The 15,007-nt window shown below is 44.0% G+C and overlaps 1 protein-coding gene across 1 annotated transcript; it reads left to right on the plus strand.

Moving 5' to 3' along the window:
• The first annotated feature begins 1,515 nt into the window (after positions 1–1,515).
• Positions 1,516–3,794, plus strand: LOC115668040 (annexin-like protein RJ4). Its single transcript, XM_030589819.2, has 6 exons — positions 1,516–1,671; positions 1,814–1,959; positions 2,477–2,695; positions 2,884–3,096; positions 3,253–3,342; positions 3,422–3,794. The coding sequence occupies exons 1-6, from the start codon at positions 1,599–1,601 to the stop codon at positions 3,623–3,625; spliced, it is 945 nt and encodes a 314-aa protein (XP_030445679.1). The 5' UTR covers positions 1,516–1,598; the 3' UTR covers positions 3,626–3,794.
• The last annotated feature ends 11,213 nt before the right edge of the window (positions 3,795–15,007 follow it).

A 15,007-nucleotide genomic window follows, 5' to 3' on the forward strand; every position in this document is an offset into this window, starting at 1 on the left:
GTGGGCACTGAACCAATTAAGGGCAGATCCCCAATTTTTTTCTTAAGGACATACTCGGTCCTCATGTGAACTGGTCAGGTACAACCCAGTTCGGAATCGACCCGATTGTTCACCCCTAATGCACATATATAGCGTGTCTCGACACTAGTTTACTTATAGAAGTAGTGATAGCAGTCATCTTTGAACTGTTCTTTACTTGTTCAATGCCGGCTCTTTGTTTTTTTCCTTTCGATTCAGTCCTCGATTCATCTCGTCATTCCTAGTCCTGGAGAGCACGAAAAAGGGTACTCCAAAAGATTCGTCCGTTGCTCTTTCAAAAAGTTTCCACGGTACTTGCGGGAGTAAAAACAGTAACGTACGTTCTTCAAAATAAGTAACGTTTGCTTGCTCGGAAACGTGATCTATGTGAAGCGGCGCTGATATCCATGATGGGGTTTTGCATGTGAGAGATTGCTCTATAAATTGGAGGGATTGCGTGACCAAATGTCACACCATCAGCTGATGAAAATGCATTTTTATACTCAATAGACAGAAAGAAATGGCTTCTCTAGTTGCTCCCGATCACTTCTCTCCCACTGAAGATGCTGAAGCTCTGCAAAAGGCGTGCAAAGGTACATAGCAACGTGCTTTCTCTTCATTAGATTAGAGATGGACAGAAAGGGAGAGTAAGTAATACCTAAGATCAGTGTTGGGGTCCAGAGTGTAAGGGCGAGTCTTTATCAATCCATTTGGTTATGTTGAATACACATCTTGTAGGCGTTTCCAACCCTAATTAGTGTTTGCTATGAATTGAAAGGTAGTTCGTAGGTATCGAGCGGATATCCACCATTAAGATTTCAGATGAATTACGAGAGATAAAATGACTCCGTATCTTAAAGGGTACGAGGTCCTGTGCTCGAACATAACTCGACTTTTGAAATTCAATCACGAGGCAGTACATTTTTTCCCGTGCTCTCTGCTCTCGACGTAAATGTTCCGTCTCTAGCGAAGCAAGACGGTGTGAACTTACTTGGTACGGGAGAACTATTAAATCGATTTAAGCATCGCCTGAACCCTTAAACAAAGGGAAAAGAGGGCATGATAAAGAGGCCAGAAGTCGTGCATATGTTATCGTGAGATGTACATGACTCAGAAGTCACGTCTTTCGGTGCCAATTATGTCTTAAGGTCGAATTGAAAATAGGACATAAGTAGGACGGTGGGGCAATTGTTTTCTTCATGTTCACATTGCATGTACACGTGCTTGTTAGGGAACGCCATGACACCTACACAAAACACTTTTATTAGGTTAAACTGCTTCAAAACCCAACCGAGACACATTTGCTTAAGGACTAAGTTGTCTACACGTGGGATTGCGCGCCCGGACAATGCTAATATAGTATAGGATCTGGCTATTTATTTATGATATAGAGCTTTTGAGGGAAATGATGGATTCTCTTAGGTGTCGATGATTTCGATGTGCGTAATGCTGTATAAAATGGGGATGTGGGGATGCTAAGTTTCTTCACATCACACTGTGGAGAGGCTACAGAGAGAGAGAGAGAGAGAGAGAGAGAGAGAGAGAGAGAGAGAGAGAGAGAGAGAGAGAGTGTGATAGTGATGGCTACCCTTGTTGCTCCTGACCATTTCTCTGCTACTGAAGACGCAGAAACTCTAAGAAAGGCCTGTCAAGGTTTGAACCTATCTCGCTGTTGATGCATGTGGTCAACTTCAAGCCATGTGTTCGTATCTTTGTCGAGATTTGCTATGAGTTTAAGGTGTTGAGAGGCTTTACCCAATCGTTCATTTCCTGTTTTTGTTTGCGATGAGATCAGGATGGGGAACGAATGAGAAGGCGGTCATAAAAGTGCTGGGGCACAGAAATGCAGCGCAGAGGAGGCAGGTCAGGCAAGCCTACGAGCAGCTTTACGAGGAAGACCTCGTCAAGCGCCTTGAGTCTGAGCTCTCCGGAGACTTCGAGGTCGTTTTCTTTTTCTTTTGATGATATAAATTTCTTGGTCGAAGTGCTTTGAACATTATATATTTGTTTAATAGTGTTGTCGTCAGTTTCATCGAAACAGTTGTCAACTTTTCACTCACTGATTACACTTGGTAATCAACGTTGCATGCTCTGGGACTCGCATGATGCATCCAAATGGAAAAGGCTAAGGAGCTAGTGTAAAAGAATGACCCGCTTTTGACTCAATAACTCATCTATTAAATGTTTTAGGTGACCTAACCAAGCTCAACCAAAAATACTGAATGTTGCGTAGGACTCTTTCGGGAGAGCACCCGATGTGCACTGACAACTGTAGGGATCATACGTAACGCGGAAAAAGAAATTGGATCGTCTTGATCTTGTCAAAATGAAGCTCAGCTGTAAAAAGATCAGATGAAGTCTTCTGAGAAAGAGAACGAGCCATGCAATCTTGATGTTCTTTTACCGGATAAAATGATCTGAGAGTTTGATATATGTTCCCATAACATCTGTTTTGAAGAAAGCGGTGTACCGTTGGATACTGGACCCGGCTGATCGGGATGCCGTGTTAGCGAACGTGGCGCTGAAGAAATCGAGTCCTGATTACCATGTGATCATAGAGATTTCTTGCATTCATTCCCCTGAGGAGCTCTTACAGGTGAGAAAGGCCTACAAGCTTCGCTACAAGCGCTCCTTGGAAGAAGATGTCGCTGCACATACCACCGGCGACATCCACAAGGTACGTTATGAAGTGAACACAAGATTTAGTACCAAGAGGCTACGCATTCTGGCATTCGAATTCGCCCTTACTAGGTCTAGAAGATCTTTTAATGTACCACCGAGAATTTACCTAATATTTCTATGCTTTTGCTTGTGATCTGGAATGCAAATTTGAAGATTATTTCATGGCTGGCTCTTGTTATGCAGCTCTTGGTTGGTCTAGTGAGTGCGTATAGGTACGAAGGAGAAGAGATCAATGCAAGGTTGGCGAACTCGGAGGCCGTTGTTCTTCACAATGCCATAAAAGAGAAGGCCTTCACCCATGAAGAGGTCATAAGAATCTTGAGCACCAGGAGCAAGGCTCAGCTCAGGGTCACTTTCAATCGCTACCGAGATGACCAGGGCACTTCCATCACTAAGGTACCAAATATGTTCACATATGACTTATGTAGCAATTTTCCTAATAATAGTTTTGCAAAAGACCTTCCCAACACGTTACTACTTAAATTGCTGTCAATTATTTTTGTGTTTCTGGTGAGTTTCAAATTCGATTTTTCTCACTTTGTCTGGATTTAGAATATGCTGGCTGAACATCCTGATGAGTTCTTGGTGGCACTGCGCACGACGGTTCGGTGCCTCAACGATCCCAAAAAGTACTTTGAAAAGGTTAGAACAAATTGTGTTACATTGCAATACATGCGATGCAGTATTAATTAGGTAGATTAACTGACTGTGTCGAGCACAGGTGTTGCGCAACGCAATCAAAAGGGCCGGGACAGATGAGGATGCACTGACCCGCGTGATCGTGACTCGGGCAGAGAAGGACCTGGAGGAGATCAAGGAGGAGTATTACAAGAGGAACAGTGTGTCGCTTGACGAAGCAGTGGCCAAGGACACCTCAGGGGATTACAAGGCCTTCTTGCTCGCTCTCCTGGGCAAGGAGGAGTGATCAACCACCTATTTTCCCATATTGCGTATCGATCTTTTCGTCCTATGAACTTATTAATAAGTATGAGCTTTAAGCGATTTCGGCCAGGACTTTTTATGTGGACAGTGCTTGTTACTTTGTAATTGGCGTGTCTCAACTATCTATTTATGTGATGTTTGTCTTTGCACAAGCACTTCTTCCATAGAAGCAATCCTTTGTTGATCAACCACTTAGATGGAACTACGTCAAATGAGATATAGATGTTACACCGAAAGTATCAAATACCGTGAGAATCACGACTCGTGTCGCTCTGCAGCGTTTGGCTTTCATCTTCTTTTGCACAAAACATTCGAACACCCATCCACAGAATAGATAGAAGTAGCTGCAAAGTCGACAACTTTGGTTAGCCTTCGATCAATGCCCGACTATGTAGTTCAGTAGAGAGTGGAAGATAAGAGTAATAAACCTGGATGAAGGCAAAGAAGTATTCACATTGCCTGGAAGCAGCCACCCAATGAACTTGGTCGATTTGGTGGCAGTACCTTGCACGTGGCGTCAAGCTCATTGAACACTGAAAGTCCATCACATGAAAACATCACATATGAAGACATTCAGAGAGAGAGAGAGAGAGAGAGAGAGAGAGAGAGAGAGAGAGAGATGTGGGAAAGGAAAGGACATGCAAGATTGGTTCTTGAGGTTTTGATATGTGGTTTGAGCTATAACGTGAATGTGTTCCTTGCTGATGCATTGCCAACATGAGTGATTTGGTTGGTGCATGCTGGCTGTGAATAAACATTCTTTAGCAATATGGATTGGGAATCTCCTATAAAGCCAGACAAACCAAAACCCAAAACAGGAAAAAAATAAAAATAAAAAGACAGATCTTTTATTTGATGGTAAATCGAGGAGGTGACGATGACTCTTAAAATTGTTCTCTCGTGTTAAATTATCAATTGTTTCAGTTATTTTTTTTAAATTTTTTATTAATAGTACTTGAGTTTAATAGTTTTTTTTTGGTGAGAAATTGATAGTATTTCAAATTTCATGTCTCATTAATTTACTCGCCGAAAAAGTCGTCCTCTTGAGAAAATACGTTAAAAAATGGGATAAGGACACTAGAAGTGCCTTAACTTTTGTACAGCGCACACTTGAATGCCATAATTTTTTTTGGCTCACTTGAGTGTCACATCGGAGTAAAATAGATCATTTGAGTGCCATTTTCGACCAAAATAGATCATTTGAGTACCACTTCTGGCGAAATCGTCCTATGTGGATTTTTTACTTAATTTTACAATCTGACGTGGAATTTTCAAAAATTAATGGAAATCTTACGTGGAAATTTTTGTTCGAGAGAAACAATGTCGTTTCCTAAATTGTGTACAAATCTCTCCCTCTAACAGAAACGATATATGTCGTTTCTGGGCGTGTAATAGCTTGAAAACGACGACGTCTCGTGTAAGTGCCAAATTAGGGCTTCTCACTCACACGTCATCTTCCTCATGTTCGTGCACGCTGTCTTCCACCCTTCTCTCGATTTCTCTGAGATAATCACAAATTAGGGCTTCGATTTTGTTCGATTCCTCAACACTTTGTCTCTTCTAAAGCAAATCGAGCTCTCACTGCCACTCTCTCTGTATGCCCAAAGTCCCAAATCGCAGCTCTCACTGGCACTCTCTGTAATGGCAAATTAGGGTTTCGATCTTTCTCCCCTTTGATCTTTGTTTCTGCTGCTCACTGGACAGAGACTAAAAAGGCGACGGACTGGAGGGAAAAGTTAGGACTTGTCGCGTGACGAATCTTAGTCGACAGAGAATAAAGGTTAGTGATTTGTTATTTTGTGTTGACTGACTAACAAAGTGAGCAAATGTTTATTTAATTTCGTGTTGTTGACAGAGTGTAAAAGCGTGGGAAAAGACGATATCTTTATTGATTTGGGTTTGGTGCTATAGTGTAAAGGTGAGTGCTTTAATTAATTCACTGTTATACTTTGTCGATTTGTGTTCACTGACCGACACCTCTGATTGTTTATTGCGATTGTGGGGACCGTTGTTGAAGTTGCCCATTTGTGTTGTGGTCTCCTATCACATTTTTTTTTTGTATGGGGTGCAATGTTTTTTTTGTGGTTGTGAGGACTAAATGATAAAGTTGTCTAATTATGTTGTGGTCCCTATTACAGAAATAACCTTTTTTTTATATGCGGTGCAATGTATTTATTGTAATTGTGGGGATTGATTACTAAAATTGAAATTGTCTGTCTGTGTTGTGGTCCCCTATTATAGAAATAACTTTTTTTATGGGGTGCAGTGTTAATATGGACGATACTGATGCACCCATTAAAGTTTGATACGGTGGGAGGTTTGTGATTGGGAAAGAGTGGGAATACGTTGGTGTTATCCTTGTTAGTCTTAGTAAGCTATCATATAAAGACTTTAAGAAGGATATAGAGGAACAATTGCAATGCAAAATAGGGAACTTACATTATCAAGTACCCGGTAAGGGTCTTAAGGATGGCTTGAGATATCTGCATGATGATAGTGGCGTGAGGGATCTTGTTTATCATTATCTTCATGGTAGTGATGTTTATGCATATGCTGTATATCATGGCGATGAAGATGAGCAAGCAGTGTTAGAAGCTGGTGCTGAAACCCAAGCCAGTTATAGAGTTGTTTTAGAAGGAGATGTGAGAGCAGAGGAGACCGAGGCTTTGCATATATATGCTGTGTTAGATTTATTTGACCAACTTGAGAATACCGGTGGCTTATCTGATGGTGAAGATACATTGCCCGAAGAATAGACTAGAATAAGCCTGGGCTCTTGGGATAAGCCTGGGCTCTTGGGAAATTGCACTGTCAGGTGACGAAGATAAGGAAACATCAGTGCATACCATTTGCACAAGTGATGTTGATGATGAGGATATTGCACAAGCAAAGGAAGAAGTGAAGGCATTTCAGCAAAGAAGAAAAGTACCATTTGGGGTGGGGAATGAGGGCATTTCAGTCAACAGGGACAAAGGAACTCATGCGTCTGATGGTGACGATTATGATAATGAGGAAAATGGGCATGATGATGGCAATATCTCGGAGCATGATGATGATAAAGATGGTGTAGTGCAACAAAGAAGGAGAAGTTAATATCCCTCTTATGATTCGACAGGTACATCTCTTGCCTTTTGCATGTCGATGAATTTTGATGATGCCAAGCATTTTAGAGACGCTATTATAAGGTATTGCATCACTCAACAGAGAAATGTTAACTTCACTAGAAATATCAAGAATTTTATTAGAGCAAAGTGTGCACAAGACAATTGTCCATGGAAAATATACGGTGCATTGAATAAGAAGAGTGGCTCATTCCAAATCCGGTCACTCCAGGAGGAGCATAATTGCAGTATTGTATTTGATAATAAAAGAGTGACTAGTGTGTGGTTGGCCAAACACTTCTTCAACACCATCAAGGCAATGCCAGAAATCAAGACTTCTCAATTGAAAAAGCTAGTGAAAGAGCAGCTTGGTGTTAATGTGTCCAAAAATTAGTGCAAAAGAGCTAAGCACAAGGTGATGAGTACATTGCTAGGTACCTATAAGGAAGAATATGCAGAGATCTGGAACTATGCTAGGGAATGTAGGCTTCAGAATCTACCTAGTAGAATTCATGTAGAAGTTGTGGATAAGCCTTCGCCTGATGATGGGACATAGTTTCGTAGGATGTATATATGTTTTGATGCATGTAGAATTGGATTCTTAACTGGCTGTAGAAAAGTGATAAGGTTAGATGGGTGTTTTCTGAAAGGATTATCCAAAGGAGAGTTATTGGTTGCGGTTGGGAGAGATGGAAACAACTAAATGTTTCAATTGCTTGGGCTGTTGTGAAGGTTGAGAACAAAGGAATTGGTCCTGATTTCTGAAAAATTTAATGCCTGATCTTCAAATAACTGATGGAACAGGTTGGGCATTCGTGAGCTACCAATAAAAGGTAATGCCATTGAATTATTAGCTTTCTAATATCATTCATGTAGCTTACAAATGTTTGTTGGTTTTGCAGGGGCTTGTTCCAGTGATCGCTGAGTTGATGTAATTCACTAAGCATAGAATGTGTGCTCACCATATATATGCTAATTGGGCAAAGAAGTATAGAAGTGATCGACTGCAAAGGCAATTTTGGCTAATTGCAAAGAGCACAAATATGACAGATTTCAGAATTCACAAAGAAGCTCTAAATGCCTTGTCAACTGAAGCTTGTGAAGCATTGTTCCAAACTGAAGCAAAGCATTGGTGTAGAGCCTTCTTCAGTGAAGAATTCAAGTGCGATACCGTTGACAACAACCTTTGCGAGGCTTTCAACGGCAGGATTATAGAAGCCAGGTGCAAATCAATTATCAGTATGCTGGAAGACATCAGAGTTATGATTATGACGAGGCTGCAAAGACAGAGAGATGAATGTTCAAAGTGGCTTAGACAACGTGGGCGTAGGATTATAAAAAAATTGAATGACAACATTGCTGCTAGTAGGTTCTGTCATTCAATTTGGAATGGGGACGATGGATACGAGATCATGAATAACGGTGACAAGTATGTTGTCCATTTGGATAGAAAAAAGTGTTCTTGTCGAGCATGGCAATTGGCTGGAATATTTTGTTCACATGCCATTTGCGCAATCCAGTCAAAGCAACTCAATCCAGAGGATTATGTAGAGGATTGTTACAAGAAAAGCAAGCATCTTGCTGCATACCAATTCATGATGCAGCCTTTGAGAAGTTGTAAGTTTTAGGACAAAACAAACCATCAACCCCTATAACCTCTACCACTGAAGAAACAAATTGGCAGGCTTAAAAAGAAAAGGAGAATGGAGGAAATTGAGACTACTAGTAACAGAATGAGCAGGGCTGGTGGAATAATTCGATGCTCACACTGTCATAGGGAAGGGCACAACAAGACTGGTTGTCCAACTAAGAAGCAGCAACAACAACAGCAAGAGACAACACAGGCCAATGATGCAGGGATATGTTAGGGCAACTCAGAAAGCAATAATGCAGGACCAACTACAATGCCAACTCAGTCCAATATTGTACAACAGAGGAGTAAATTTCAAGTAAGCTGTTTGTTATGGTCATTGCCATTATATGTACTTCTTGATGTATTAACTTCATTCTGTTTTGTCATTTTGTAGGTTAGAAAAAGAGCAGTTGAAGAGGCTTCTGAAAGTTTTGCACCACAACATACACATGGTGCAATTGGGAAAAGGCTAATGGAATATGGCTATAGGTTGTTTACTGACATGAATACTGGCATGACGGTTTTAAATGTCAGTTTTTTATGTATTACGCATTTGATATATGTCATTTGATTGATATGGTAACTAATCAAGTTTTTTATATGTTGTAGCTTGGGAGAAGTTCCGAGATGTTGATATCTGAAGGAGGACCAAGTCAAGAATCGGCTGTATCTACAAGAAGAAGCCAAGGGCAACCACTGATAAAACAAACAATAGTAACTTGAGCACAATTGAAGAAGCAGCAACCAATGGCAACTCCAAAATAGAGGATAGAGAGGGCAGCTCGAAAATAAACACCTAAAAAGACCCAAACATAAGCTCCATCTCAATTGAATGATCCTGAAAATGCCAATATACATTAATCTCAACCTACTGCCATAATGCTAAGACCAATCATTGAAAGTTCAATAGGAGGCAACACCAAAACACATAAAGCTCCAAAGAAAAGAATGGATCCTCGAAAAGATAAGAAAAAGAACACGAGTGAAGGATGTGCCTAGAGTTCCAGTTCGGAAGGGTGTAATAATCATGAATAATTTCAAGAGTCTATCGAAGAAAAAAGGAAGTGACCAGGTTGTTGAGCTTGACTGATGGGAGGAGACCGTCTGTTTATGTTTAGGTGTCGATGTATGTTTAGGATTTTGTTGGTAGGCGTTTGAGATTATTGATGCATTTTGGTTGGTAATGTGTTTAGCAGCATTGTTGTTAGGTGTTTGATTATCTATTGCTACATTTTGGCTAGAGATGTGCTTGGCAGCAATGTTATTGTTTCGGTATTGAATGTAAGAACATCGATGTTGATGTAAAAGATCATGATTTTCCTAGTGCAATGATTACATTTTTATGTTTGGTGTAAATGTGATATTATTTGTAGTTAACCCATGCCAAGGCTGATGGCATATGTGGAATAATACTTCTTTTAAACGCTGTTACAGGATAGCAAGAATGAGATAATCTTGCTTAAGCTGCACAAGATGTGGTTAAGAAAAGTGAAATTAATAGCTTACTTACTAAAAATATAGAAGAACCTAAGTGGTCACTTTTAAAAAGTTTAGAAACCTAAGTTGTAACTTTTAAAAGGTTAATGAACCAAAGTATTCACTAAAAAAATTTTGTGGCACTCAAACGATCATTCGTAAAGTTATTTGGAACTTCTACTGTCCTTCAACACCATATGTAGAAAAGCCAAAACCAACTATAGAATGCATAACCATCTCTGCTCTTGCTGCAGATTCTACAGCTTGCAAATCATCTATCCTTTATATAAACCAATAATAATGCACCATATAACACATTCCACCAATTTGCAAGTAAACACAACTTGGCCATTCAACATTCAACCCACATACACAAATTTGCCAAAGTAACAACATTCCAGTATCAAAACATTCCCACAACTAAAATTTATTGCACCAAATATAACAACACATTTCATTGTTCTTCTATTATGGTAGACCCAGTAGCTTCTTCTCATTACCGAGATTACATATGACCACAAACTAGACCAAATCCGACAACAATAAGACAAATAACACTTGATAAATATTTATTTGAATTTTTATCCTTGAAACTTCCTTCTTCAAATGATTCACCAAAGTTTCCAGACCCTTGATTTCTGCTTACATTGAGTCTGCGTTGTCCAACTCATCTTTCAATACAAGCGGAGGTTCATCTCGTCCTCGAAGTAGCTCCAAGATCACCTCTGTTGTTTGATTCGAAAATTTTGTGTCAATCCACCCGAAATATCCACAATTGAAGTCTTCTCTATACCTGGCGCATCCATTGAACCTTCTCCCAGGATTGTTTCTCGTCCAAGCTGTTCTTATTGGACTTCGTAGCCCACAATAGCAAAAATATTGACTTCCATATTCGCTTTGTTCATAAACTCGCGAGCTGCTTCTCCTGCTTCTGCTCCCCATTGTGAATTTGACGAAATGATTTGCCCCAATTTGAAGAGAGTTTGAGAGTTCAAAGTTAGGGTTAGGGTTCCTCAAGAGGAAAATTGGACTTTTCCCCAATTTGTTGAAGTAAGACAAGGGTTCTTATAGTTGGATAGGTGAACGATGTCGTTTGGCATGCAATTGCTGACTAGATGGGTGAACGACGTCGTTTAGCATGTCAAATGCTGACTGCAACTTGCCAGCGAGATACGTCAGCTGTTTTAATGTTATTTTAATGTCACGTCGGATTTCCGACGAGCCAAATCAACGATGGCACTCAAGTGATCACTTTTTCAAATTTTTGACACTCAAGTGAGTCAAAAAAAAGTCATGGCATTCAAGTGAGCGCCGTACAAAAGTTAAGGCTCTCCTAGTGTTCTTATCCCTTAAAAAATTATTCTTTTGTCTTATGGTTTGGTGTCTCGCGCAAACCTCGACCAAAGAACTTTGTTTTTACTTTCATGACCAACATCAAGCTTTCCAAATTAAGAAGAATTCGATTTTTTCTTTCTCCCAAACAACAACAATTGGATTCATTGAACTAAGAGAAACTTGGTACAATTTCTTTTAGTGATAATCCGACAAAAAATCTTAAACTTTTCTTTGTGAGATTTTTTTCCTCTCACCAATATTGGAAACTTATACCAACGACTCAAAGATACCTCCCGTTACACTTTTACCTGTTCATGTGTTCAGCCTTTTGTTACAGATTCTTGATTTCTACTTCAACATGATGCTTGCAAATTGGGCTTTTAATCAAATAGGAACCGCATCCTCTCTTTTTTTTTTTTTTCCATAATCTTCCATCTAGAGTTAAAAATATAATATCAGTTGAGTTTTTTTTTTATATGTATCGTTCTAACGTAAGTACTGCTTCAAATTTGTAATGTTTTGTTTGAAATGAAAATTTATTTCTAGCATAAACAAAAAGTAATTGCCAAATTGACGCATCTGTGAGTTGTAACAACGAGTAATGCTACACTCTTCGAATGTATATGCCGAAAGCTGAGCCGACTAATGTGGCTTCTCATACAAGCAACCATGTCCCTTCTCTGTTTTTGTTCTATCTGCACCCTCGCCTTTCGTTTTTTTCATCCCCATTCTCCAGCTTGTCTTCTTCTCATCCAATGCTCTCCCTAGTCGAAAAAGTCTTACAAACATGGAAAAAGAGTTCACTTGATGATTGTCTTCTCTTCATATGTAATCCACCCATTATTGCGCATATTAATGGCGATCGTTTGCAAGGTGAATTGGTTCTACAACAATAACTTGAATCTGTCCTATTAGAGTCGATTTCCTTAGGAACCGGCCAGAAACCTAAGAGCCCAACTTTATGTAATATAAATATTAACTTTCTAGATTCCTTACCCATCTTCTACATGTCTATATATTTTTTAAACAAAGAAAAAATAAAAAAATAAAAACCGGTTCTACAGAGAATTGGCTTTAGAACCAGTGGTTTACAGTATAAAAGTGTGAGCCGAACCGATTGATGGCAGTTTTCTAATTTTTTACTTAGGAACTTACCCGATCCTTGTGAGAATCGGTCGGATAAAGCCGGTTCGAAATCAACACAATTTGCTAACCCCTAATGCACACATATGGCATGTCTGGACACTAATTTACTGGCAAAAGTACACCACAAGTGCCATAACTTGTGTACGGCGATCACTTTGGTGCAATAATTTTTTTTCGGATCACTTTGGTGCCAAGTCGGAGGAAAAGAGATCACTTTGGTGCCAATTTGGCCGGAAATCCGACGTGGCATTTTTTATTCATTTTTTATGTCGACGTGGCTCGCCGGAGGCTGAGTCAGCGTGTACAGTCAGCATTTTTTATTTTAAATAATTTTTTTTAGCATGTACAGTCAGCATTTTAATTTTAAATATTTTTTCCTTTTTTTTTCTTTTCTTTTTTTTCTTTTCTCCCCTCGCCGGCAGGTTGCAGGTGGCCGGCCGGCCACCGGCGAAGCCCGGGAAGGGCCGGGCGAGGCGGCCTTGCCCATGGCCCGCGAGGGCGGCCGACCCTCGCCGGCGACAAGCGAGGCCGGCCCTCGTCGGCCCGGGCGAGGCCGCCCCTCGCCGGCGTCGGGCGAGGAAGCCTCGCCGGGCGGGCGAGGAAGCCCTCGCCAGGCGGGCGAGGGTCGCCCACGCCCGACTCGGGCGAGGGCGACCCTCGCCGGCCCCGGGCGAGGTCGCCCACGCCCGACTCGGGCGAGGGCGACCTCGCCCGCCCGGGCGAGGCTTCCTCGCCCGACGCCGGCGAGGTCACCTCGTTGGATCCGGCGAGGGCAACTCTCGCCGGCGTTGTGCGAGGGCAGCCCTCGCCGGGCGGGCGAGGGTCGCCACGCCCGACTCGGGCGAGGCGACCTCGCGGCGCGTCGGGCGAGGGAAGCCCTCGCCGGGCGGGCGGAGTCGCCTTGCCCGAGTCGGGCAACCTCGCTGGGCCGGCGAGGGTTGCCCTCGCCGAGTAGGGCGTGGGCGACCCTCGCCGACGCCGGCGAGGGTCACCCTCGCCGGATCGGCTAGGGCGACCCTCGCCCGCTCGGGCGAGGGCTTCCTCGCCCGATGCCGGCGAGGGCGACCCTCACCTGGGTCGGCGAGGGTCGCCCTCGCTCGAGTCGGGCGTGGGCAACCTCGCCCGCCCGGCGAGGGCGCCCTCGCCCGACGCCGACGACGAGTCGCCCTCACCCGAGATCCGGCGAGGGCGACCCTCGCCGGCGTCGGGTGAGGTAAGCCCTCGCTGGGCGGGCGAGGGTCGCCCTCGCCGGGCGGGCGAGGGTCGCCCTCGCCGAGTTGGGCGTTGGCGACCCTCGCCGGACGCCGGCGAGGGTCGCCCTCGGCCGGATCCGGCGAGGGCAACTCTCGCCGGCGTTGTGCGAGGGTCGCCCACGCCCGACTAAGGCGAGGGCGACCCTCGCCGGCGTCGGGCGAGGAAGCCCTCGCTGGGTAGGCGAGGTCGCCCTTGCACGAGTCGGGCAACCCTCGCTGGGCCGGCGAGGGTCGCCCTCGCTCGAGAGTCGGGCGTGGGCGACCCTTGCCCGACGCCGGCGAGGGTCACCCTCGCCGGATCTCGGCCGGGCGACCCTCGCCCACTCGGGCGAGGGCTTCCTCGCCCGGACGCCGGCGAGGGTCGACGAGGGTCGCCCTCGCTGAGTCGGGCGTGGGCGACCCTCGCCCGCCCAGGGCGAGGGCGCCTCGCCCGACGCCGACGAGAGTCGCCCTCACCCGATCCGGCGAGGGCGACCCTCGCCGGCGTTGGGCGAGGTAAGCCCTCGCTCGGGCGGGCGAGGGTCGCCCTCGCCCTGAGTTGGGCGTTGGCGACCCTCGCCCGACGCCGGCGAGGGTCGCCCTGCCGATCCGGCGAGAGCGACCCTCGCTTGGGCCGGCGAGGGTCGCCCTCGCCCGAGTCGGGCGTGGGCGACCTCGCCGAGTCGGGCGTGGGCGACCTCGCCGGCCGCCGGCGAGGGTCGCCCTCGCCCGGATCCGGCGAGGGCGACCCTTGCACGACGCGGGGAGGCGGCCTCGCTGGGCCGGCGCGAGGGTCGGCCGCCCCTCGCCGGCCATGGGCAAGGCCGCCCTCGCCCAGCCTTTCCCAGGCTTCGCCGATGGCCGGCCGGCCACAGGCAACCTGCCGGCTAGGGGAGAAAAGAAAAAAAAGAAAAGAAACGAAAAAGGAAAGAAAAAAAAAGGAAAGAAAAAAAAAGGAAAAAAATATTTAAAATTAAAAATGCTGACTGTACACGCTAAAAAAAATTATTTAAAATAAAAATGCTGACTGTACACGCTGACTCAGCCTCCGGCGAGCCACGTCGGCGTAAAAAATGAATAAAAAATGCCACGTCGGATTTCCGGCCAAATTGGCACCAAAGTGATCTCTTTTCCTTCGACTTGGCACCAAATCCGAAAAAAAGTTATGGCACCAAAGTGATCGCCGTACACAAATTATGACACTTGTGGTGTACTTTTGCCCTAATTTACTTATAGAAGTATTGATAGCAATCATTTTTTTTTTCAATTCAGTCCTCGATTCATCTCGTCCTTCCTAGTCCTAGAGAGCACGGAAAGGATACTCAAAAGACTTGTCTGTTCTCTTTCAAAAAGTTTCAACAGGATTTATGGGAATAAACAGTAAAGTACGTTCTTCAAAATAAGTAACGTTTTGCTTTGAAACGTGATCTCTGTGAAGTGGC

Source organism: Syzygium oleosum, unplaced genomic scaffold (genome assembly GCF_021117445.2).
Source record: "Syzygium oleosum isolate NSW1041296 unplaced genomic scaffold, Sole_v2.1 Sole_v2.07, whole genome shotgun sequence".
NCBI lineage: Eukaryota > Viridiplantae > Streptophyta > Magnoliopsida > Myrtales > Myrtaceae > Syzygium > Syzygium oleosum.

Bases quoted from the DNA above. Each gene is read 5' to 3' on its own strand.
- LOC115668040 (XM_030589819.2), top strand. From the start codon at position 1,599: ATGGCTACCCTTGTTGCTCCTGACCATTTCTCTGCTACTGAAGACGCA. The intron at 1,672-1,813 runs GTTTGAACCTAT...CGATGAGATCAG, and splicing joins TCTAAGAAAGGCCTGTCAAG to GATGGGGAACGAATGAGAAG. The intron at 3,097-3,252 runs GTACCAAATATG...GTCTGGATTTAG, and splicing joins AGGGCACTTCCATCACTAAG to AATATGCTGGCTGAACATCC.